The sequence below is a fragment of the Manduca sexta genome, chromosome 14, assembly GCF_014839805.1.
Source record: "Manduca sexta isolate Smith_Timp_Sample1 chromosome 14, JHU_Msex_v1.0, whole genome shotgun sequence".
Lineage (NCBI taxonomy): Eukaryota > Metazoa > Arthropoda > Insecta > Lepidoptera > Sphingidae > Manduca > Manduca sexta.
Window position 1 is genome coordinate 9,308,567 of NC_051128.1, and position 27,703 is coordinate 9,336,269.

The 27,703-nt window shown below is 35.3% G+C and overlaps 1 protein-coding gene across 3 annotated transcripts; it reads right to left on the reverse strand.

The window, feature by feature from the left end:
* Positions 1–27,399, reverse strand: LOC115445214 (sarcolemmal membrane-associated protein). 3 transcript variants are annotated; one of them, XM_030171419.2, is made up of 15 exons: positions 27,331–27,399; positions 27,017–27,101; positions 26,411–26,683; positions 19,264–19,380; positions 12,691–12,831; positions 11,565–11,699; positions 9,738–9,956; positions 9,239–9,388; positions 8,440–8,541; positions 8,001–8,156; positions 7,519–7,612; positions 7,334–7,438; positions 5,983–6,089; positions 2,385–2,609; positions 1–2,276 (listed from the first exon to the last, which is right to left on the reverse strand). In XM_030171419.2, the coding sequence occupies exons 3-15, from the start codon at positions 26,600–26,602 to the stop codon at positions 1,563–1,565; spliced, it is 2,457 nt and encodes an 818-aa protein (XP_030027279.1). In that variant the 5' UTR covers positions 26,603–26,683; positions 27,017–27,101; positions 27,331–27,399; the 3' UTR covers positions 1–1,562. The 3 variants fall into 3 exon arrangements, with proteins under 3 accessions (XP_030027279.1, XP_030027280.1, XP_030027277.1); XM_030171420.2 differs by lacking the exon at positions 27,017–27,101 and having other exon boundaries at positions 27,331–27,349; XM_030171417.2 differs by lacking the exon at positions 27,331–27,399 and having other exon boundaries at positions 26,411–27,310.
* Between the last annotated feature and the right edge of the window lie 304 nt (positions 27,400–27,703).

The following is a 27,703-nucleotide window of genomic DNA, read 5'->3' on the forward strand; positions in this document are numbered from 1 at the left end:
TTTTTTAAACAAATCAATATTATTTCCAATAAATTTATCAGTACATCCACATTGAATGTATATTATACCTCATAAAATACAACATAAAGTCTTCGACAGCCAGAAACTAAACGTAAGAACGAATATAAGATACAATCTATTTACAGTAGGGTGGTTTAAAACACAAAATAAAACATTGAACGTAACAAATCAGTGCAACAATAAAATAATAAATAAATTTATAGATAGTGGACTCCAACGTGGTATAGTTATTATAGTAACTTCTAAAGATATAATTAATTAATGTTAGTTATATAAGTTTTTACAAAATTATCTATTGGCCTTCACATCACAGAGCTAAGCGATCTCGAGGGTCGATCGTTATAATGTTCGGACTGCGGAGTGCGCATGCGCAGTAGGTACGCACTACGCACCAATGTCACAGCGAACATGCGCAAGGGACTTCACCCACTCCCACTAACTAACTAAAATATACTTTCTCACACAAACAAAACATTATGTTACTCTTTGTAGTAAGTGGCAAATATCAAATCCCGCATGCACGCAATGCCTACTCTATACTGTGAGAGCCATCAACGAAGACATCTTTTACCGTAAATATATTGTCAAAGACTATTTATTATCCAATGTCAGATGCCCGTAAATGCGTCCATGACACACATAATAATATTTGTATAAGGCTCAAAAAGTTTTAAACGTAAAATAGCAAACGTCATGCAGTTGAGTCTACGTCGTTTCTAAAGACTAGAAAAATGCAAACGATTCGAAGAAACCTAAAATCCGAGTCCATCGGCAGGTAAATGCCCACACGTTTCCACGTTAACCTAAGAGTGATATGTTTAGCTCTCGAAAGCGATGCGAAACAGGCGACATAGTTTAACTCGCGATATAAACGAATGAACACACTATCATTTACCATTATCTAAAATATTCAACGAGGAGAAACCGGCCGCGCACTCACCCAAAATCGCTCGGCTAAGAATTCGACCTCTTGCAACAATAATATAAACTCAAGACAGTCGTTAGGCCTTAGGACTTTACATTTACAGTTATTTATTATGGCAGATATCAACAATAAATTTATACTCTATTGATACGATACTGACATTTTTACAGAAACAATACTATATTATGTACATACATGCAACAAACAACGCACACCGAGCTCCACGACGCCTCTAGTCACTGTAAATGGCACTTTCGATTCGTAGACATTCTCCGGCGGGTCGTCGCCTAGCGCTCGCCACCAACACCAATACTCGGGTCGGACACCCGATAAATCATTTCTATAATATAATACTCTAATTCAATTAGTCTAACGCAGAAATATACCGAATCTTGTCGAACGGTTTCTACTCACAAGCGCGCGCGCAAATCATTCGAGTGGAGGCGTCGACGCTCGGTCGGATTCAGTCGATGTCGGCCGAAAGAGCACAAGAAGAGTGAGCAAAACGTCGATCCCGAAACATCCCCGAGCGCGACAGTGGCGGCGGGCGGAGCGGCGGGCGGAGCGGCGGGCGGCGACGCTACGCGAACCCGGGCGGGTCCCAGGTGGCCGTCCATCAGGAGATGTAGGGCAGCAGCACGTAGTACAGGCAGGCGGCGAGCAGCGGCACGGCGAGCGCGAGCGCGCGCGGCGCGTCGAGCCGCAGCGCGTGCTTGTGCGCGTGCAGCGCCTGCAGCGCCGCGAGCTGCGCCGCCAGCCGCGCGCGCTCCGAGCTGGCCTCCGCCCAGCGCTCCTTCGCGCGCACCAGCTCCTCCTCCAGCGCGTGCAGCGACCCGTTGCGCAGCGTCACCTGCAGCCGCGCCTCGTCGTCCAGGCGCACGTACGGCGCCGGGACCGTGCCGCCGTCACCGCCCGCGACACCGCCCGCCTCCCCGTCTATCTCGGTGGCGACCGAGTCTGTCTCCTCCTCTTCGTCGTCGTAGTCGAGGCGGAACATCTCGTCGATCTCGGCAGAGATCTTGCCGGCGTCGATGCTTGGCTCGGTAACTTCGAAGTCCGCTTTTTGCAAGTCTTCAATAGAACTAGAAGTCTCGACGCCCTTTTCGGCAGTACTTTTTTCCTTGGCGATCTCTGCTTGCAGGCGCTCAAACTGCTGATCTTTAGCGAGCAGCTCGGCGCGCAAATTCCCGACGACGGCGGTCAAGTCGTCTATGTCGGCTCGCGTCGGCCGGAATGCGAGTTCGGCTTGCATCTCAGCCGCGCTAGACGCGAGCCTTTGTATTTCGGCGAGATTTGCCTCCTCCGCTACAGTAGAGCGAGTGAGTTGAGCCTAAACAAAGACTTGACATTAATGACTGTAGTGAAGAAGTGCTAAAACAAATATTTTATCGGCCATGTATAATGTGAAATGTGTAATGTGTAATGTTGGCAGGCGTACCTGGAGGTCTGCGATGCGCGAGCGATAAGCGGCGGCGTCCTCGGGCTCGACGGCGGGGGGCTCGTCGCGTGCGTCGCCCTGCGCGGCGAGGAGCTCGTCGCGGATGGCGCGCAGCTGTTCGTTCTCGGCGTTGCTCGCATTGAGTCTCTCGCGCAGCGCCTTAATCTCCTCGTTCAGGCCGGCCATCACACGCAAAATGTTCGCGTATTCTACGCCAGCTTTGCTCTATTAAATAAATTATGTTTCATTTTTTGTTTGTTTAATTTCTGCGTTCACAGTCGGAGACTAAAAGTACAAACATACATACATAAAACAAGATATTAATGGAGCATTAGCCCTATATTCAGCTTCCCAGTGGGATAAGCCTCTGTGTGAATGACTAGTTGAAAAAGATAGCAGTAATCCCTTTACAAGATTAGTAATAACAAAAACCAAGTAAACAAATTATCTACAGTCGTTGTAAATTTTCTTGTCACGTGGCACTTCTGTAAACGTACGTACCCAGCTAATTAATGCCCGAATTATCATTTGCTTCACGATCAACAAAGCTAAGTACACTTAAAGTATTTGTTTACTACAAACACATATCAGTATAATGTGAGATTCTAAAAATATCCAAAATAATAAAACGAAAACACCGATTGAGACGCAAATTACCATACGTCACAATGGCAAAAGAAGCAAATACTTTTGCCAGATCGTAAGCGTGACGTCTGCCTATGAACACAGAACAGTAGCAATAGCGCCTATTGTAAAGTACAATAATGCATTGGGCCCGTCAATCTGACACCTCAATGCGTACTTTCCAATAATTTAACTGAATTCAAATTCCCTTAAATAAAAACAATTCTTGCACAATGTCGCTTAATGTCAACATATAGACAAAGGACATAATATCAACACGGAGAAGTTAAAATTAAAAATATGGGGCCTTTCAACGCGTGCTAACGTTTGCTTGATTGGTGGGAGTGCAGAGGGCGTTACAAACGCCCTTAGGCACCGCCTACGGCTGGCCGAGCAAGTAGCTAATTATTAAGTTTGCAAATCAAATTTGCTAACGCAGTGTTATGGTGGTTCATGACGCACGCACGATAAACCACATTAAAAATATATTCAGATAATTAGTGAGGAAGCTAGTGAGATAGCTTGAACTACATTGAAATACATAGGGCTGTAACTTAGAATATGAAAGGGATCGTAGGAGTAGAGTAGAGTGGAGTAGCACGTGACGACATAAACAAATTGAGTCAATTTTAAACTTCCGGTTCAATAGTGTTGTACGGGTAAATAATATTATATTGTTGTATAAGATATGAATTCGTCGGGTGATGAGTGATAGCCACATAGCGACAATATAAACACGTGTTGAATTCCGCGGGCGGTATAGATGACACTTCATTAACTACTTGATTATATTTTTTTAGATAAGCCTTAAAATCATCCAAGTCAACGGACATAAAGACTTCGTCGAACACTTCATTAATCAATGTCATCGTTTCGTTACATAATTGAATTGGTCATTGTTAACATTTGAGATTACTATTAACCTAAGTATTTTTTTATATTGATATGTTATACTTAGTACAAATTATTGTGAAATGAGTTGGCAACCCTAGTGACTGCTGCCCTCTGGTGCCGCGTCTTCGCATCTTGATAACCTAACAAAGAATAAAACTGGGAACTTGCCCTACCGTAAAATTGCACATTAACATTCCTAATGATATATGATTCTTTGTTAATACTGCTTCAAATTGAATTTTGATGAAGGTAAATTTTATATAACCGTAGGAATACATTATGATATATGAAAAGCGTTGTTATTTTTACCGTATTGAACTTGGTACGGTATCGTTTCGTAAATTGGAATTCAGTAATCTCTAGAACTGAAATCCGCCGTATAAAATATGTGGTTATATGAAACAAAAACTACCTACCGAAGACAATAACTTGGTCCTAAGTTTTAAAACACTCAAGATGCAAAATAATTAAGGATTTTTCGCAAAGCACTAAACCATCTTGTAATTGCTACTAAAATGTTTGCTGCAATCACATTATTATTTATGTTATTAATATATTGGGACAGATAAATATACAAATCGTTTATTGACAGAATCAATCACATAAGGTAGAACAAAAGAAGTTTCTAGAAAATAAACATTATTACGTAACAAATCTACTTTCTAAAACAGTTATCTCAAAGCAATAACGCTAAAATGTATCGTACCAAATCAATCGAACGTGATATAATGAATTTAACATAGCATACGTTATTACATTCAAAAATAATTGAATGTAAACACGCAATAAATCTATTTCGTCTAACCAGACAACATATAGTTCTGTTACAACAATATGTTCAATATTAATGTGATGTTCTGCTTTGTAATAAAGGATACCAACAAGAAGTTACGTTAGCTTTTTCTTGCCCCTTTTCTTCTTTGTTAAAATATTTGAAAACGTAAATGTATAACATTGATTAAGTTGAATAGGTTCACGCTATTTTAAATAAGGTTTATCTCTTCAAAATCTGGTCTAAAAACAAAGAAAACCGTGGGATAGAATCGAAACGAGTTGCTAATAAACAATGTCCAAGTCTATAATAGTTGTAAAAATTAACTACAGTATTTAGTTTTATCTGGTTCAGTAACTTTTAACAAGATCCAAGTCGTCAGAAATTCATGTATGGATTAACCACATATTCATCTTATTTAGAAAGTCCTCTACCAACGGTGTAATTTCAAAGCAGAAACTAAGCTTTAGTATAGTAATAAATAAATGGAAAACAGTTAAGGAGGCCCTTGCTCTGATGAATATCTCATCATAGACATTTGATCTGCGTCATCTTAAGTATGCAAATACATAATTATAATTTTCTAGCTTTTGCTCGCGGCTTCGCGCGCGTGACGGGTTTTTCCGAGATAAAAGTCCCGCTTTACACAAAATCATTATAAATTGTAGCATAATATGTGTTATGCTGATGTATAACCAATATTACTGTAAAGTTTCATCCAAATCCGTTCAGTAGTTTTTCCGTGAAAGAGGAGCAAACATACATCCATCCTCATAAACTTTCGCATTTTTAATATTAGTAGGATAAATGAACAGCTGATTATATATCTATCTGCCTGAAAAGCGACCACCATTCAAAGTGTATAAAAACTGCATAAAAGTCTACATAATTGTATCGCGTTCCCGAACCAGTATGTAGAATCAGCCTCAAATAAATGTATATGTAAATAAAGCCCTAATGTATAAATTACAAAGTAATAAAAATGAGAAAGTCTTTCTATTAGCGTATACATTCAATTAAGCCTGGCTGTACCATCACCACATCTATTTCTGCTGCAAAATAAACATTGTGCAACAATGGCCAATAGTGACATTTTCGGAAAGGAAACCGAGCAGAACATATACATACTGCTAATATGCATAAATGCGGTCTGCAAATTGTTAAAATGATAATTATACTTTACATAAGTTTCGAAAGGGAAGCCGGCAGTTATTCGGTGGTATGGACCGTTCGCCACTGTTGGAATTCATAAAAAAAAACACCAACATTAGAGGTCCTTTATCATGGTCTTTAAAAAAATAAACTCACCGGCGACTCTTCCCTGTTGTCGGACTCGCTGTACGTCGAGTTGGCGTTGTTGTCGGGACGCAGCTCACCGTCCAGTGGGCTAGAGCGGTCGACTTCGTGATCCGAGTCTGGAACAAAGAGTTTAGTAAGATAATCTGTATGGAACTTGAAATGAGTGGCAAGTATGCAGGTGTTATAGAATGCAATTATCAGCAATGGTCGTATTTACAAAATATGACATTGGTTTGTTACTATTATGCATTAATTTAATTTATATTTTGTACAAAATAAGGTTCGACAACTGAAAAATATTAATTAAATACAAGTCAGTCACTCAATTGCAAGTCGTTACGTATCTATACTAATATTATATTTAAATTCAGTGTGTTTTTTTCTTTACTAACTTTACCGAAAATAAAATAAAATAAATAAAATGCTTTACTCATCACGTAGGCGAACATAGTTGCACTTATGATAAGTCAAGGTACATGAGAATATTTAATTATTACTTAATTAAATTAGCTTACATAAACAAAGACAATTTATATTGAAAATATAATCAATGAAAAATGTAGTAAACAAAGAAGCCAGCTCGGGCTGGCAGGAAAGAAGAAATAAAATGATGTATATATGTACTTTTAAATGAACAATAACGAAGAAACGCGTCGCGATCCTCACCGGTGAGGACAATAAAAGCCCTAACATAGCTAACCTACCAGCCTTTCACTAACTACCTAAGCGATGACTACCCGAAGAAGAAAGGCAAAAAGAAACTCCGGGCTTTATTTATTGTCATCAATTGTCCATTGAATCTTTTAGCAACAAACCTTTAAATTAATTTATAATTTTAATTGATACAGTCTTCATGCAACATACTGTATACACAACGGACTATGACAGCGCTGATACCAAAAGTTTTATAATAATAATCTTTAAAGAAAAATGGTTGCACTACACTTGATAGTAAGCACAAGGTAGTCAAACATTAATCTTGACTAACAAAAAACTGCATCCTTTGACAATCACCAGGATTATCCAGGCTCGCTTTTAGGTCAACACTGGTTAGCCCAAAAAATCTTATAAACCTCTGATACGACCCTCCGTGTGGAGACTTTTAACCTTTAAAATTTCCTTGAGGTTTATATTCTATCACTTATAATTTTTTTTTTGCGTACATCTTAAGTAGTCACATGCAACATGTATTTAAATAGGTCTCTCGACAAAAAAAGACATGCTTTATATTTAAACGAAACTGTAATTTAACAAATTCTATTAACCCAAATATCCGTGCTACTGGTAGGCTACAGCAGGTAATTGCATGCCACTGAATAATTATAAATATAATTTGTACTAAATATTAAGTAAGCGTTACCATGATTAAGCCGCGACTGTTTCTCGTCGTCGGTACAAGACTCGACGTCGGCGGATTTCTCTTCCCCACTGCCGCTGACACCACCCTCTTCGGCTTGTTGTTTTTCTGCACAACACAACAATTATATTCGTTTCGAATACTACATAACGATTTTCATACAATGTGGTAATAATAAAATACATTACCTCTACTTTCTGAATTGTAAATATTATTTTTCTTTAGTATCAATTCGAATTCTTTAGCTGACTTTCCCTCAGCAGATACAGCTTTTATGCCAACCTGAAAATAAGAATGTAAATTAGCATTGAGCAATTCACATATAAAAAATAATAATAGTAATCCTCTTTGGAGCAGTGAAAGTGTTACTAAAGTACTATTTTTTCCCGTAGATAATATAGTTTTATGGGTTGAGAATTCCATAGGTCATATATTACTATCCTAATAAAAATACACAATTCTTGTAGAATTTACAACTTTGGACAAAATATCACACGAACGGTGCAGAAAAAAAAAAGTTATATACCCATACATGGTATACACTTTAAGCATAAGATTATGACAGACAATATTTAAAATTTACATTGGGCATGCGTGTCATGCTATGCCCGTTCATCACGCACTACGCCTACAGTTGAGAGCAGCATTAAGGAAGGTAGTGTGTGCGTGCCTTGTGCAGCAGGTGCGGCGGCAGCAGCAGCTTGACGTAGTCGGGCAGCGCGCGCACCGCGTCCTCCAGCGCGCCGCGCCGCGCCTCCCACGACTTGTTGCTGCTCGTGTCCGAGCTCACCACCAGCATGCGCGCCTCGCCGTGCGCCACCGAGTACTGCACCACACAATATCACAGTGAACACGCCGTACGTTAATAACATAGCGTAGCAGTCTACTCTGTCCCCCTTATTCATAGACGTTTTTTATCTAAGAATGGAGTAAAGCTGTGGTATCTCATTATTTAGCCAATCACAACGACCCTATATCTACACTCTGCGAAGGCTGCCATGTCATCAGCACTGAGAAACAGACTTGTTATGACAGCTTTACTCCATACTTAGATAAAAAAAAGTCTATGAATAAGAAGGTAAGTATAATATAATGCGTAACGTAGTTACCGCTAGCGGCAGGTGGTTGCGCACGGCCTGCTCGCGCTCCTCGGCGGCGGCGATGGCGTGCCGCGCCGCGCACATCTTGCGCTCGCACCGCGCTGCCAGCTTCTGCAAATGAGAAACGGGCGTGCACGTTAAATATTTGATACACCGCAATCACTACATATATACTTATACAAGAGAAGATAAATATTTAAACAGAATATAATAACCTATTAATTATTATCATTATGATGGGTATAAGCCTAAAGTCTAGGTTTTTTGCTCAATGGTTTATATAATTGGACTGCGAAAAGTGGGTACACTAGTGGCGTCTCCCTTTCAGAAATGAGTGATTGTGTTTGTGTTAATAATTATTATTACTGTTGCGATAAGTTAATTATACCAAATACAATGGATTGATAAAAAGTTTGATTTTTATTATTTTTTTCTATCCGTGAACTCTTGATTAGTATAGCATCTCAGATGCTTTAGACAAGATGCCTTTCTACAATCGAAAACGCCAATTGAAAACAAAAAATGTTTGGTAAAGAGATATACTAGCGATAACTCGATTTGAAAAAGGGAACTAATAACACACAAGAACAGAGCAGAACAAGAAACAGACTGTAGAAAGAGAATAGCCCCTTTAGAGTGTCAGAGAAAAACGCAACTCGTAAGTCTATGTAATTTAATTGAGATTTTAATGATTGATAAGGATAAAGGAGTGGTGTCGTTATTTTGCCACATTCTAAGCACACAGAATAGAAACTTCTGCAGGTTTTTAAGAGGTCCGCGTGTGTAACGCTAGCAATAAGTCCGGTACCTGCAGCTCGGCCAGCGCGTTGTTGGCGGCGAGGCGCAGCGCGCAGTTGTGGTGGTGCAGCGCGGCCGCCTCGCGCGAGCGCCGCTCCAGCGTCTCCTCCAGGGCCAGGCGCTGCTCGTGCGCCGCCCGCAGGCTCTCCTGCGCCACTTCCTACAATAACAATTCAAATTTAATGCTATACTTTAATGTCACAAAAAAAGCATTTTTACGTATATATTTTTATTCTAATTAGATAATATTAATACACTGCACCTTTTAGTTGCAGTGTAATCCAACTACAATATTGACTAAAGATAAATTCGTTTCAATCATCTGTTCCTAGAATCCTACTGACTTGCTTCTCTAATATTCATCAACTAAACTTGTCGCTTTGACCTTCTTAACCACATTCACCAGCAAAGCAATTAAATATTTTAAGCATACCAATTTTCTTAACAACGTCGTTGGGATCAACCGAGACGAAAAAGGTTAATAAATGGTATTGTACTCCGTGTTGTACCTGATAGTTCCTCTTGTCGTTGAGCAGCTGCGCGACGTGGTGCGCGTCGGGCTGCTTGCCGACGGCGAGCATGGTCTCGAGCGTGTGCACGCGCATGAGCAGCCGCTGCTCGCCCACGAACAGCTCCCACGAGGCCTGCGCCTCCGCGCGCGTGCGCTCCACGCACTCGCGCAACGTGCGCAGCCGCGATTCCAACGACGCCTCGCGTTGGATCGCCTCCTGTCACATTACCAATTCATTATATTATTATTAAAATATAACTATAATATAAATAACTGAGTGTCATTTTAAAGGCAAGAAAGTCACCATAATACTATATTTGTATCACTAAATTAGAACACGAAGGTTAGTGCATATGTTTTAACCTTTAAGAATACTTTTAATGCGCGATACTAAATTATGTACCCGATATTAGGATACGTCCTCTACCTCATCACGGGCAAGCAGGCGGGGGGAAGGAACGAATTCGGTAATCAATACGAGCACAGGTACACCTATCCCTAAGTATTCGTAAATATAGTTATAAGTCAAAAACTAAACAAGAAGTAATATTTCTTTACGTTCTCAAAATAAAACCACCAATACGAAATAAAACATTTCTATACAATAATGTTTGAGGGTGTCGACCAAATATTGATTCGCGGTGACGAGTCCAGTTATTTAATATTCATATAAAATAAACGATCAAGTCAATGTTTACTCGTGTAATCATATACAAGAATAATATTTTTAAGTATACGTTTAATCAAGCATGTCATATTCCTACATATAAATAATATTATATTTGTTTATAATATTGCTTCTTATTAACACTACTCGACTGGACTGGGGTTCAATGACTGAGGTAAAACTTGTTGCCATGCGCAAAACTTATATACAATGATTTGGACTTCCATTTTAATACAACGAATAATAAGACGGTTAATTATTCACAGGTCGAGTCTGGTGGTATTTTTAAGATCTTAAATAAAGACGGATAAGAGAAGTAAGTATACGAAGGCTTTTAGCCGGTGAGCTCATACTGTATGACAGTGTAAACTCGAAATGAGGCCGTGTTAAGATATCTTCGTGATATTAGCGTGGAATAACATTCCGATGCCAAGTTCTAATGTCTTAGATAAGACGGCATTTATAGGCATTATGTGCTTCTTACGCACTGTTAAAAAACGTGTGGCATAAAGAATAAGGCTCTTCATCGCACTTCGAGGCGGCGCAACGCAACACACCTCAAAAAGTCTAATAATGTATTATGATCAAAACCTACATCATGCAGTGCACCACACAAGCATCAGCCTGTTTAAAAATAGTTATACGTTACAAATCTAACCTGCCTTATGTTGGGCTACACTACGTCACGTCGCCTATTATAGGCTCAAGTTGGGCAATTTGCATTTAACCACAAATATGGTTTCATAAATTTGTATACAATTCGCTAAGCGATATTGCGCTTTAAAAACTTATAACACAATTTTAAAAAATGCCATATTCATTATTCTGCCCGCTCCGGTTTCACCGCTTCGGATTGTTTTTAACATACAGACAAGTTCGATTCGTTTCGCCAATAAACACATTTCTTTTATTTTTATACGGGTCTTCATTAACCGGTTGTTACGTCTATCTAATATTCCAAGGAATTACGTAAATACTTAATGATATATAAAACTAGTTCGAGTCATCAATTTATCGCGATTAATTTATTGGATATTTAGCTTATATCACCACCTAATCGTATTTTCATTTATATAATTCAGATAAATAATAATATCATAGTTCTTGCAATAAAGTAAGTAAATTAAGTAAATTTACAAAAATAATATAAAATCTTGCCTGAACGAAGTTGTTGAGCTGATACAGCTCTTTGAGATGCAGCGGCGTCGTCATAGTTGGGTTGAAAGAGAGTTTCGCCTCCTTGCCATCTGGATGGAACAGTTTCAGTAACGCCACCACGGGAGGAAATGTGTTCTGGAAAATTAAAACAAAAACATCATATAACGGATTCCTATTCAAATTTAAAAAATACTAGACTACAATACGTCCCTGGATACCTGGTTTCATATAGGTTTGTATAAACCTTGATCCCAGGGAATAATAATTGCCCTAATTGACAGTCGAAATGAAGTCAATGCTTTTTACAACAACAATTTTTTTATAATTACATACCCATCAATCACAAATCTTTATAGTTAATTTTATAGACTACACCTGCAGAGAGCGGTTGCAATCTGTTATCGACTACTATAACATGTTAATATTTTAATTTCTAAATGACATTGCAATCCGGATTTGTGACCCACAAAACATCAACATGCATCATTTTATAAAAATACAAGAGCTTTTACATGTCGCTCTCCTTGCATATTTCATTTGACTTCACATTGAAAGAAACAAAAATTTAAATATGGATAAATTATCTCTGTTTAATTTGACGGAATTGATAGGTTCAAAAAACCGCGTCACAGTTTATATTTTGTGGTTTGGTTACCTTTCATAATACAATAATACAGTACAGTAAATAGACCACTAAATATAATTCCAGCCCGCTTAAGTACAAACATAAGTGGATAATACCTATTTGCCAAATGTACAAAAATACCGTAAATAGATATTATGAATTACTTTATATCTTTATACAAGTTATCGACTCCCATTATGATCATTTTCAAACTTTGCAACAACTACAATATGGTACAGTCTTCAAAACAATTGTCACAATAACAATTATCCTAATGATTTCTTATGTTTACGCGAATGTTAGACATTAAAATAACAATTTTACGGATTCTATCGCGGTTTTTATATTATAATTTCCTACCGGCGTTTCGAAGAGTTTGCAGCCTTCGTGGTCCGTTCTTTCGTAAGTCCGCCCCGTGACCACGATGGCTGCAAACTCTTCGAAACATCGGAAGAAAATTATAATATAATATCAGCAAAATAATTTAATTGTAGCAATTACCTTTTCAGAATTGCCAGCATTCTCGACCACGGGAATGCCGAACTGCACCACGTCACCGGAGAACACCTCGTGCGGCTCCTGCTCCTTCGATATGGAGCAACGGTTGTTGTTTATAAACGTGCCGTTGCTGCTCTGGTTGTCCTGCAAACAAACAATAATAATAAACTTGTGCGCTGCGTCGCGATGAGCTCACGTTAGATCACGGAGCGTCACCTCTGTCTGTGAAATGAATATGCATATGGTTCTCAATATTATTATTATTTTTTTACTTTATTTAAGGAAAACTTACACACTAATAACGAATACCAAAGTAATTAACATTTCTGGGAAAATTAAGTTGCCAATTACAAGGTTCCGCCAACAAATAATTATGCATTTAATAAGATATACACAAGGTATAATTTCGAATGTCTAACAAGAAGTCTGCTAATTCGCTTTAAGGCAGTGCGGTAGTCTAAAGCCTAAATCCTCTCCCTCAGTTCTAAAGGTGCTGCGTTGCTAATAGTGAAATAATATTTAAGTATAATACAGGACGGGTATTATAAATATATTCACAACTACTATGTATGTACTGCTTATGCTACCGAGAGTTACCACTGACGGACCCCGACCAGCAAGAGTAACTAACATTACAAATTTTATTACTAATATAGTGGTATCAAAAGGTTATGTACTTAATTTTAAAATAATTAACTAGCAAAAAATATCGGAATATATGAGACTAGCTGTTACTTGCGGCTCCGCCCGCGTGATAAAGTTTTCCGGCATAAAAAGTAGCCTAGAGCACTCAAGATTAATGTAAATTTCTATTAGCGAAAAGAAAACAGTTTGGAAGTTCCTAAGATAAGCGCGTATAAACAAACAAACTCTTGAGCTTTATATATTAATATAGATTTAAATTTATTACTATAAACTACAATACTTGAAATATTAAGTATTGGTAAAATCGTCACATACTTAAAGTTACAACAATATATACTAATATTTTACTTTTGTGTCAATAAATAATTGACATAAACATGTCGCCTATCGCACCACTATTGTCCAAGACATTATAAACGGCTTGAGTTTAATTTGGATTAAATTTTACAAGCCAAAAGTCAAGGTATCGCTATTATAAATTCAAATTGTATTGAACGTATTATAATTAGTAATCAGTGAAGCGTACAAATATGCAACGAAATTAATAACAAGGCTTGGAGGATTTAGTTATTTCACTGATTAAATATTAAAAGAAGAACAAATTACTCATTATAATATTTTTTTACTTGAAAAACTAATTTGTTTTGATAATTATTTATTAGCCACAAAATATACCTACATACAACATTCCAACTCCTAAACAAAATGCGCTACCGACCCAAAAAAACTAAATTCATATTATATTCTTACAGTTTTAGATCGTCTACAAAGTTAAATAGTTTCAAAATTTTCTCCAATTTCTAAACGATCTAAATACAACTGTATCCATATATTATACAAAAATAAAACTAAATAATAAAGAAATAAAATTTTTAAACGCTTAAAGTTCATTGTGGTGTCCATTTGTTACGGACTTGATTTCGTGTCGTTCTCAGCGGGGTAAGCGATTTGTTTCCAACTTTGTAATAAGTTATTATTCTTTTAAATTCTCCCAACCATTAATATTCAAAAAATATAAATTTAATGTCCACTCCATATGAAGGCTCGAAAATGTCCCATTTGGGACAATTACAATCACTACGCGTAAATGACAAATATAAGCTGTTTTTTTTTGTTCTTACTGTTTATAATACGTCATCTCTTTCACATGACACGTCACTGACAAAAATGTGTATGTGTGCGTACGGGACATTTTAACATTTGGTTTGTCAGGGAGCGACGGATGTATACTTTTTTGTATATATATCATTGCTCTCAACAGCGAAATAATATTAATACGGTTGAGCCAAATTATATAAGCTTTATCCTTTTTATTTACGTAATACAAATCCGTTCCAACCGGTTTTCAATTGATAACATAATGTAATATTCGAAAGACAGAGTAGAAATCTAATCTAATACAATAAATTAACTGTTATACCATTTGGAAGCTGCAGCTGTGTGTTTCAATAATTTGCCTCATTTTAACTTGCTGTATCGAAGTAAATGTTGATAAGCTTGTAAACAAATTGACACGAGTGATTACTTGTATTGTTTGATAACATTATAATGAGACTACATGTGGTTTATTATAAATATTTTGTTACCCACAAAGAGGAAGTAAGGTAATCTAAGTATAACAAAAATAATTTAATTTTCTTTTTAATATACTTAAGGAATAACTATTATCTATATTTTATTCCCAGGCCACTAGATTTTCCACACAGTTTTACCCTATCATGAATTCCGTAGGAAAGGTATATACACAATGGACTAAGTGACATTCGACATTCTTGTTCTATCCACCGTTCTTAAAAAACCTCCTTTCGATCTAAGTTCCTCAAATATGAAGCCAATGATATCTTAGACGTTATCGAAAACATGCACTACATAACATGTATAATTAGAAGAGCGTGGGTTCGCTCTTTTCGACGATAAATGACGCGATACCATGATAAATATACTAAAGAATAGAACCGTGATGCACATCAAAACAATTATATTTACGACACTCCCCCCGATGTAGATAAAACAAACGTAGCTGTGTCCTTAATTTACATACCGCCAATACACGATTAACCTTTTCTTTCGGCATTGACATGCATTTTATACAAATTGCCTATCAATTTATTTTTCCAAAGTTATTTGCAGTGCCGACAAGTTTGGGCTTATAAAAATCCTTAATTACTTTTACTTGAAAAATAAAGAAGAAACTTATTATCTTATATACCTCATGAGATAAAAGTACATAGACAGCTGAAATACTATTAAATAGAACTTGCAGTGAAAATAGAAGGACACCTGTCAGTAATCAGAATATGCTAGAATAAAAAAAATACACCAGAATAACGTTTATTCTTATAATACAACAGAGGTGACTTATTGACGCACACATCCGTCTACCATAAGGAAAACAGATGTAAAGAATAAAGATGTGATGATAACAAATACCTTACGATTAGCAACCGACATATCGTCATAGGAAGCAACTAAAATCAACTATTACAAGTAAAAAAACGAGTGTTTAATGCAATTACTGCCATTAACATCCTAGCATACATTAAACGTAGATTTTTACAAGGTAAAGAAGAAACGGTGATCGGATAAAAACCGGAAACAAAGTTTCGAAAATCAATTTGGCGTGAAGACAACTAGAACTATCGGATATAATGATCAAGATTGAATTAGAAGTTCGAAGCGACGAACGATTAAGATGATGTAATCATTTTATATTGAAAAGCAATTCAAAGCTAATAATACCGTAAAAAGGTAGTGTACATTTCTGATCCAATAAAATCAAATATTTCTGAATTAAAAGTTTAGTTTTTATATTATAAGCCCTAAAACCTTTCAGTATACGCAACATGGTCGGCCGGAATGTAGACGAAACAATAATCCCTCGTAGTCGGCCTTCTTGACTTTATTACAACTTCCTCGATAAAAATCATTAGTTAACTCATTAATACACACAAATGTAGTTTAACCTTCTTTGAGAATTAATATCTCCATTGGCGAAAACCGGAATGCAATCCGTTCACCGCTTCCTGAAATTACTGCAGTCATAAAAAGACGGAAAATATTGTATTATACCTTATTATGTTTTATTACGTATCTATTAAACAATTATAACACAAAACTATGTGAAAATCGTAAATGATAAAGATTCAACAAATACGAAATGTATGTAATCAAATTGGCTAGGCGCGTGACCCTCTTAAAAATCGGCTGGTGGGCGGAACCAGTGAGAGTCGAGTAGCTGACCTATTACTGCGCCGTAATGTACGTAACCAGTCCAAGGTTTGTCCGTAACTTTAAATGAAGCATCGTTTCACGTCATCGGCACTGTCACGTACACACCAAAGACAAATGTTTAACCATGATGGAATTCATTTCTTTGTCAATGCGTCACGAAACAAACTTAATGTGTGTATTCAATCCCATAATATTTAGTATTTGTGTAACAAGTAGGAAGTTATTAAAGTAACCTTAAAATACCACAATTTACAACGCCTACGGATGTGGCCATAATATGCATACTTAAATCCGTAAACAAATTTAAAAACGAATTAAATGAACACCGTGACTCAGTTAAACAAATCAATATAAAAAAATATTTTACTTACATATCACAAAATATAATATCACGACGCCTTCGACATTTTAATACTAGTCTTATAAATGAGATTTCTCCGACATATATTTGTTTTTGGATTAAAAAGACACCGACGTGAAAATCCAAGTACTACATCATATTATGCCTGTTATTTCTGTTTGATGAAATTTTAAATCAACGAATATTCGATAATGCGATACACTTTAATAAACAAATATTGAAAATTAATATGATCTCACTATAATCAGGGAAAATATTAAAAACAAATTATGCCCAGTTTTCGTTCGTGGAATCTACTTGAAAGATTGTTTATGTTGATAAACATTACTGTTTAAAATAATAAGCAACGCGCCTCAACACATCGTTAAGAAATTTGTACAAAGCAAAAAGTATGCGAAAACCGACTCACACGTTCATTAACTGTAAAATATTAATACACATCAATATTGATGTATAACTGGTTTTAAAAAACTAGTAACTGCCAAACTGGCCGCTGAATACCCATAGTTCACCGTCGAATGTGCCGAACAAATATTATTAAAACAACAACGAGTGGAAACATCATGGAAATAAATTTGTAATGGCTACTGTTTCGCTTTTAATTGAGCCATATATTTAAGCGAAGTAAATAAAAGCTTTAATTTGGTAATAGAATACAAGTAACATTCATTTTTAAATGTAACGTATTTCCTGACATACATATTAACTTTAATAGCAAGATGCCCTAAAGAAGTTTGAGGAAAGTAAAGATTACATTAAATGGATCGACAGGTCTGTTTTATAATTAATCGAAAATAAAATAAATACAATTAAATTACATATTTCATAAAAACTATTTCATAGCACACATTTATTTTGAGTAATACTGATTACATAAGATAGAACTTTCGATACTACAGTAAAGAGTAGTATACAAAAGGAGAATCTGCAATCAAATCATTTCCATCGATGTAATAAATGATTTAGTGCACCGCAACAAAGTTGTTTTAATTAACATTCAATAGCTCCCAAAGGATGCGAACAATGTTTGTGAATTATTAGCGAGTTAAAGCTTTACAAAGGTTTAAAATAATATTTAATACAGAAGATTTAATATAAAATATTAACACTAATGCGTTGTGGGGTGCATAGTTTACAACCGTCATAAAATGCAAAATATTCTTAAGAAAAAATCTTAAAATTGAAATGGAAATAACTCTTGCATTAAATGTACATATTAAGAAGAGAGATTCGCTGATTTCTATGCGTATGGGCTGTGATTGTAAAAATAACTTTATTAAGGTTGATCATTGTCAATCTAGAGGCAATTGCTTGCTATAAAACACCTGGTTCGACTTGTAAAGCTTTCACTGACTCGGATATTTGCTGCATTCCAGCCAGTAAATTTCTTTAACCAATCATTGTAAAATATGTCTGTACTTGTTTTAATATGTTTCTAGACGTTGTAATCCGTCCGAATTACGAGGGATTATTCTAATGCGCGAGCTAAAATAAGTGTTAAGCTTTTTCTTTAGTGTGCATAATGTAGAATTTGGTAAGCAATTATGGTATACTACACATCAAGTAAATCTGAATCGATTTCCATTTCCCGATCACTGAGTAATGTTGGCTAGTATATTTATCTAGGACCGTCCGTGCCAGAGGCAACATTCTCTCAATAATTCGAGTATAGTATGAAGAAGGCAATATAAAATGTAAGGATGATTAGTCTCCAACACACTGTAGCTTTACCACTTGTTATTTCTGTACCTCGGATTGTTATTAAAAATGTACGCCTTTGATAAAGCAATTCCACTCGCAAAAGTTTATTTACTGCCAACAAACAGTAAATACAACTTATAGTGCCAATTGTTTAGAGATAACATGTGATTAAATTTAAACAACCCCGGACACCAAAAACCTCTGGAAAGTAAAAAATAAAATATTTTCGTTTGACTTTTAAGTATATTAAAAATACCCAGTAATCCTCAATAGCGTTCCTTGTATATTGACCCAATTTTTAGCATAACCTACTAATTAAGATCCTATTGTCAAAACAAACAAAAAATTATCAAAATATCCAGTTATAGATAATATATTTTTATATTGCTTATTGTATTGAAATCATGGGTTAGACGCAAACAGACCCTTACAGCAATCATGACAGCACTGAGCAGTTGTATAGAAAACTTTATACGTACATACATGCAAAACTTGATCACGTGACGAAAATAACATATTGCAACGAGTTACAAGTTGCAACGTACAATAATAGAATAATTGAGTAATAAAGCTCGTATAGTTACTGTCTATGACGTATCCATTTAATTAGTTAACGCGTAATCAAATTATTTACTCACCACAAGATAGAAGTGACCCTTGTCGTAGTAGAGCGTTGCATGGTGCCGAGATAGCACCCGGCATTCGAATATCGTGTTCGTGGGGCTCGGCGTGGCGCGGTAAACGTTGCGCCCGATCTGCAATATTGCAACCGGACTGTGAATAACAATCATTATTCTTTATCATACACACTGCGATATGTTCGGTGCTGATATTACTATTCATATAATTCAATCCAAAGTTCGTAAAAGGAAAAACCATTTAACTATGAAATATTTTTACTAATGGCACTTAGGATACGTTTCAAGCACTATCCACAAAAATAATGATTTATGCATCATTATCATAAACAACATTAACATTGGTTCTATCCACTGTGAGGTTAAAAGATGATCTATGTTTAGAATAACAATAACCATGGAATGTGTTCGTGAATGGCCATACAAGTAGACAATAAGAGTCTAAGCACACATATTTGTACGCAGCACTTAGACGACCAACTTGCATAATTCCTTTGTTATTAATTCAAACCATGTATTCGTTTATTGCGTAGATAATTAGTCGGGTACACGCACTAGTTACTATATTAATCACACATATAGTCCATAGAATAGTAGACAACAATAGCTTCAAATATTGAAAGCAAACAAGAAACTTAAGCATTATCATATAGTTCATATTATTATATTCGCGATGAAATATCATAGAAAGAGCGTAAACCAAGACGAACGATCCTTTTATAGAAGATGAATGAGAATATGGGTCAATGGGCTACGCTAAGGGAGCTCAATGGTCTGCGTAATCATATAAAGCTTAAGATGAGAATGTTACATCCTTAAAATAGTATGGAAAAAATACTTTTTATTCATGGAAATATGATGAGCATTATGTAAATTCTACTCCATAGAACCCTTATTATAATGCATTTAAAGGCCAATATGGATAATTATTTATCAATGCACGGCACTTAGTCGTGTATAAAAGGCAAATACTAGTACTATTTACAGAGTCAACTCGTATGAATAGAAAATACTTGATATTATTTATAGCAAGCCACAACGAAAGCATATAAACGATAATACAACTTCCGTACTAGCAGTAGCAGATGTAGAGTCAGAAGTACCACAATTTAATCTCATTAAATTTAATTGCCAATGTACAATTGTGCTCGTCTCGAGCACCTTGGGTCACGATGACTCAATTGCTAGTCTGTGACTCCAAACCACAGCGCAAGAGAGTACAGAAACTTCAACTCTTCTTATATTTGGATCAGGTTCGCTACCCGTAATTGAGACATTTTCACTGCTATAATAGGGAAGAGTGGCGAAGGATCCATATAACCAGATTCCTGCCGGCTTCTGTTTCGTAATTTATATAAAATCTTGTGATCATTAGAGCGATTTGCAGACGGCATTTGTAGATATTTATAATACCTACATGTTATGTCGGATTCTTTTTCTGAAAATTTCACCCTTCGCCATTGATAGGGAATCTTTTACCACACAGTCACGAAGATTGCCGTATATGTGAATATACCACAATCTTTATGCTTTTGGGTATGCGTCTACGATTCCTCTGGCATTATATATGCTCATAAGCCTTAATGGTCACTGCTCTCATCAGGCGACACATTTACCTCTGTAACTTTCTTTTACTATAAGAAAATACTACCAATCGAGCCAGCTCATTCATGCTGCAGACAAAACTGTTTTCATCTTGGCACTAACGCTTGCCAATGAAAGAAAGTGTCAGTGATATACAATGTGGCTTCTGTTCGAATTTGTCTTATGTTTAACGGACGAAGCCCGCTTGCGTAGCATACAAAGCAAGTTATGGATAAATGCAAGACGCGACGCGATTCGAAAGGATAAATAGATTTTTTATTCGTAGATAGTTACTTTAAACTCGCTTAACAATGGTATGATCAATATACGACATTCTTTAAAGCATATGCGTGAGTAATATAACCAGATCAATGTACACATATGGGTGAAACACTATTGTCTAGTTACGTTATGTTCAAATATTAGATTACGTATGACGGAAATTTTAGTATTTATTTTAACCTAACTACTACGTTATACATGTGTATTAACAATCAGCCCGGAGTCTGAGATTTGGGTCCGATATGGCAATAGGCTCGCCCCTCATTACATCATGAGACTGAACATACAGGAGAAAAGTCTGTCTAACTCTTCGGAGATAGGGTTGTATTGTGTATGTGATTTTATGTACAATTTTATTTTCGTGCATAGTTTGATTATAAAATGTTTATTTTTTTCCTGTTAAAGCTGAATCAATACGAATTTCATAAATGCGAAAGTAATGTTGTATGTCCTTAACGATTTCACAGCTAAACCACTAAACCGTTTTGATGAAATTTGTAAGCTTGGACCGTAAGAAAAAACAAGGCCTCCGTTTAACCAGAAAAATTACATAACAGGACTATTATCCCGGAACAACTATTCCACGCGGGCGCTGCCACAAGCAACTCTATTATTTTATAGAATACATAGGGTATTTTTAAAAACTATAGTATAAGTTCGCGTCTCGAATATCATCGATATTATGTCAGCCTTTAAACATGGTGTTATGGTCTGTATGCCAAAAAATTACAATATCCCAAAATCACTTTTGGAGATGGCGTAGAAAACAATGCTTTGTAAGCGGCTTGTACCGAGGACCCTGTTTAAGTTATAAGTAAATTATCACACTTGAATAGATGAAGGGTAGACACTAGACAGATGTGCACCGGGTGCGTGCACGTTGATCGATATAATGTCCTTCGCAAGTTACTTAACATTTTGAAATAAATCAAAATGTTAAGTAACTTGCGAACTTAACGTTGACCGAGCCTTTAGAGAATGAACCACAAATCCCATCCTTCTTTCTCATCTTATTTGGATCTGTGTAAATACTATAAGTGAAGATACTAAAATTCTTTTCTGGCCTGGGGTATATTATAAGTGGTCCGATTATATGATATTCATTTTAGTCCAAATATGATGTAACGTACTATGACGAGCGACATGAATAAGTTGACAGAAGGCATGGAGTAGTACAAACCCGCAACATAATTTTTTTTCGTAAGTATGCAATTTTCTTGAGCTGTTCTTCCACAGCGCATTGGGCCTTCCATGTAAAGCTTATAATCTGTCATAATTATTTTACGATCAGCACTATACAGGTAAGCCCCCTATGATGATACGCCTACAATTTGGGTTATTTGCCAGATCAGTTGATTGCGATCAGTTCTCCAAAAACCGACCATCCTTCCATAGCTCGATTAGCGTTCTTCCATATGCATTGCAGGTAGTTCATGACACATGCATATTTCATAAGGTAAACTATTTTTTTAGTACACATTCCTTTGCCTTGTTTACAATCCGCCCACCGTGTCGTCGCAACAGAGGAAAGTGTTTCATTCCATCTTAACAATACACATTAGCTACGGTGACGTTTGTCAAGGGACTTCGGTACCAGTAATACGCTAATGAACGACACTGCTTTAAAAACAACCATATGACTATAACGTTAAAGCATCATTTTGTTTAACGGCAGTTGACAAACTAAATTAACTAATAACAGAAGCATTTTATGGTAAGCATTTCTAAAGAACACTGACCCTAAAATATATATTTAAGACACCTACACATAAACACTTGTATAAATTAGTAACATCTATGAGATCTATTAGAATGTAAATTTTCAAATCGGGTTTTTTTTTTATTTCGGTATAAAACGAGATCTCTCAACCTTTTGTGACGAAACGTAACAATTTGAGGATAAGCCTAGAAAGCAAACACGAGATAAATTGTGTCAATGTACTTAAATCCAGATAAACTCTTATCGCATAACGGATAGCCAAGCAATACGATATAAGATTAAAACTATTGAAATATAATAATAACGTGTACCGCTATTTAGGTAACATCTAGAAAATTTAATATACACATATCGTGTCGATTCGATTTCTAGTTGAATCAGTTTATGTGTATAAACAAATATTTCCTTATTAATACTAATAAAAAAAAATTGGTAATTTTGCGATTATTTTACCAAAAACAAAGTTTGTGAATTACCTGTTTGTATCTGTACACACTACGTTAATTTTCTGAATTATATTTATCAGTAACTTTATTCTAAAATTAAGATGTCATAGTTTATCAGATTGTATACAAGCTTGTGATGTGTGATTTTTCAAGAGGCTTACTTAAAGGTTATTTTATTCAAATAAAACCATTCTATACTGCCAGAAAGATCTTTAGATTGATTCATATCAATCCTTACAGAAGTTTAGGTCACTGTTTGTAATATACAAGCACACAAATGTATTTATAATATTGATCCACCCATTTTGCCGCTATTCTCCTGTCACACCAATATTGTACAATATTGTAGTCTGTATAACCTTCTGCCAATCACATTTAAATATGACAATTAATAAAGTTAATAGCTTTAATATGTATAAAATTAACAGTAGGTAATAGCTAATCAAGAAAACGTGTTTTTATTTTATAAAATCTAGTTGTTAGCATCAGCCAGGGGTTTCCCGAATTTACATTGGTTAAAAATGCATCTGTGAGATATGAAAAACCTTTTGTTTAAGGATAAAGTACATCCTAATCCCCTAAAAAACTCGAAATATTTGTTATTTCTATCTGTCACATAAATAATTGAATATAATGTATAATATTATTGCTGCACACATAGTGGATTTTTCTTACAAACAATTCCCTATCTTTGCTGAACTGACCAAGAATTAAAAAAAAACATCTAATCTTAGCTATTTTAAAATAATGGTAGGTTTTACAACACAAAGTAAACATTAGTATTAGCGCAACTATGTGATTTACTAATGGCATTGAAACATAACATATTTGTGATCATTGTAAAAGGAACTGGAAATCCTTATAAGACATCAACACCAAATGTGGTTGAATAACTAGAAATTTACAACTGATCTAAAATGCACAACGCATAGTATCCTAGATCAGCCGTAAAAAGTGGTGTGTGGCATTAAAAGTTTTGAGTAATTAATTGTAGTTACACAATACACTCAAAACTTTTAACCCCCAAAGAGCTATTCAGCAATTAGTGCATACAAATATTACCAATTTTATATCTAACTATTATATAGTGTTTGTCAGATCAAGTACAAATTCTAAAAAGTTTATTAAGTTTATTAATCATTTCCAATAATAAAATCCATAAAGATTTTGCCTGTAAATCAAGCTTGGAATATCACAATTCAATTCTAGTTGGCTGCCCTACCAGAATAAGATGATGGGCCAATTTATATTGGTTAAAAACAAAGGAACAATATTTCTGTAAATATATGGACATTGCCAAAGATAACATAAACAAACAATATGAATGCTTTATGAGTAATCTTGTTTCTTTGTGATGAATTTTAACAGATTTATTGTTATCAATAAATAATGGCAAAGTCGCCAGTTGAACTCTACAGTGCTTCAGTGTTTTGTTTTTTTGATATTTCAAGAACTTTTCCAGGCTCTAAACAGGCAGCTAATAGCAGTCAATTACTCTTTACACTTAAGAAGTAAAGTTTCTAAGTTTGAAAGTTAGAAATAATCTCCAGCACTACTGACCCAGTTCAGAAAATTCTTTCACCAATAGGAAGCTCAATTTTCCCTGAATGCCCTAGACAACTTTTTAATTCTAGAACAAACTTTTGCACTGTTGAGAAGCTTTAAATAAACTCAATTATTGTGGATATGTTAACTATGTAAATCTGATAACAGTTGATCAAATAGTCATTTCCTAATGTTTTTATCAGCCTCTCCTAAAGTGTAGGTTTGTTAAGATACAATTAATATTGCCCAGTAAATCCCTGAATTACTTCAATTTCAAGGGAAATAATAAAATAATGCGTTGGAAAGCTGTCAGTTTAGCGAGAATTTTGATGAACAAAATACTAAATAAATACAGTTCCAATATTTACCAAATTCTAGTAGTAGCTAATAAATATGAATGATAAATATTATTAGCATGAGACAACATATTGTTAACTGGTTTAATTAAAAAAATATATATTAAATCTAATAAAACAAATAATCTCAATATTTAAGGTGGTAAACCAAATGTTAAGATTTCCTGCATTAAAAATTTTAGGAAAATATTGATTTGTAGAATTTATAAGGGATTCAAAGAGAGGTTGAACAACATTTGAAAATCAACAAATCTGCTATTAAATATGTATAGGCATTGTTTCTGAAATACAAAACTATAAATAGAGAATAGTGAAGTTTCTGGATGGCAAACAGGATGCTCTAATAGTAGGTGTATGTGGGCTAGGAAATGCTAACATAGCTGTTGTAATCAACTGATTGATAATGGATGAAACATTTAATTTTATTTATTATTAAAGGATTTTTTTACTATTACAATAATAAATAGCATTAAATTAAACCAATTGTAAAAAAAAAAACAAATTATGAACAGGTGTTCCGAACACTTTTCATATAGGAAAAGTCAACAGTTACCTTATAGTTGATTTGAAAAATAAAATATACTTAATTATCATGAAGCCTACACAGTTTATGGTGTAAACCAACACTTAAATTGTAAATTTATAAACACCAACCATACTTTAAAAAATGATCTACATAATCATTATTAAACTGGAAACATATTAGAAATATTTATAATTTCCCAAAAAAAAAATTATGTAGTAAAATTTGCATTTACTGAATCTTAGAAAACCTCACAACAAAAATTAATTACAATTACTGTTTAGAATTCATATTATTCTAGACAGTGTTAAAACTAACAATACAACATCTGCAGTGTCTTTAATCATCTCAAAATATTTTTAAATTCACTCAAAGAACAAGTCTTGCGACTGGCATATCATTATAGAGTAAATTTGACAGTAATAATGCTGAATATCCTAATGGACATTAATAACCAGAGGTTTCACACAAATTATATAGTTTTATGACCATTTATATACTAGCTGATGTACGGTCATGGGAGTTGTTCACAATGCTACTTCAGTAGCTGCTCTAATTAGACACTGACAATGGCACAAATTAGCACATAGTATACTGAGAATGTTGAATTCAAATGTGACAGTCGGGCGCTGTATTCGGCATGAAGTTCGGATTACATTATCATATCATGTGGATAAACTGAACTGCTTACCTTGACAGGCTGCTCCAACGTGACGCGTCTCTCTTCAAACGGCAAAGAGTTCGAGTGAGGTATGAAGATCGCCCTCGGGACTCCCGCATCTTGGTTATTAGGCGGCTCTGGGCCGCTGCTCCAGTTATAATCCATACTCTTAATCGTGTTGTTCATTTGTGGTTTGAGTTTCTTGCTCTTTGCTATCACCATCGCACAAGCAGACCCTCAGAGTCAGCATTCGTGCCTCGTATGCCGAGTGACGAGTAACACATCGATGATCGGAGCCGAATTCTATTCACATACGGCAAGGTGAAAGGTAACCACATTTAACACTGCCATTTTGAGGGCCAAATAGAGCCTCGAACAAAACAGAGTCTAAATTGATAAGGCGTTCTAAATATCGCAACAATTATGCAAACACCATTATTTATGAAACTTGATTCCTTTCGTCTACGTAGGTATCGACGACATTTACATCAAATATAAAATAATTATTTCACAAAATACTACGTTACTGTTTTATTCAAAAGCGATAAAAATAAACTGTACTAATTGTAGCTGACTTTAATAAAATTATTAATTTCGGGGCGTCATTCGAGATTATCGTTTGATTGAGGAACTTACGAAATGGGCGCACGAATCGGACATTTGTTTTGTTGAATTACGTTCGGTTCGTCTACACATTGAGCACTCGAGTGAGAATACTCGCCTGTTGGAAAGAGATGCACTTATACACTCGAATAAAAAGAGAGAAATGTAACCGATTATTTTTTCTTGATAATAATATTTTTGATGTGAAATGGTAATAAGAAAATATACTTATATTGATACCATGCAGCACATCTTTCATTTTACTACCATAATATATATAAAAACTCTGTATGTTTTACTCTGTGAACTCCTAAAAAAGCATATATGTTCAAAAAATATGTCATTACCATCGTCTCTTGTTTTCCTCACGGTTTATTATAGATCGAAGCCAGCAAGATAAAAAGAACCAATTTTTTTATAAATTCAGATGAAAATAGTGGTGTACAAACTATTGAAAAACTATACACATATATTTATTTTTACATATATATTATAATTCTCTTTGTATTTATTTTTGTTCAATCTTCATTCCTATTCTTCACCACCAGTAAATTTTTGAATGATTATATTACAAAAAAATATGTGAATCTGACTGTTTCAGTAGTCTGAATGACGTGCTGTAATCAGAAACGGAATACAGAATCAATATCCGAAACGTTTTGGATCCTATAAAATTTGGCTCTATTTCACATACATTCTAATTATTCCGAAGGTGAATCA

Excerpts from the sequence above, each read along its gene's own strand:
- LOC115445214 (XM_030171419.2), bottom strand. The coding sequence starts at position 26,602 with ATGGTGATAGCAAAGAGCAAGAAACTCAAACCACAAATGAACAACACG. Across the intron at positions 9,957-11,564 it reads AGCTCAACAACTTCGTTCAG|GAGGCGATCCAACGCGAGGC; the intron begins GCAAGATTTTAT and ends GTAATGTGACAG. Across the intron at positions 7,439-7,518 it reads TTACAATTCAGAAAGTAGAG|AAAAACAACAAGCCGAAGAG; the intron begins GTAATGTATTTT and ends TGTGTTGTGCAG.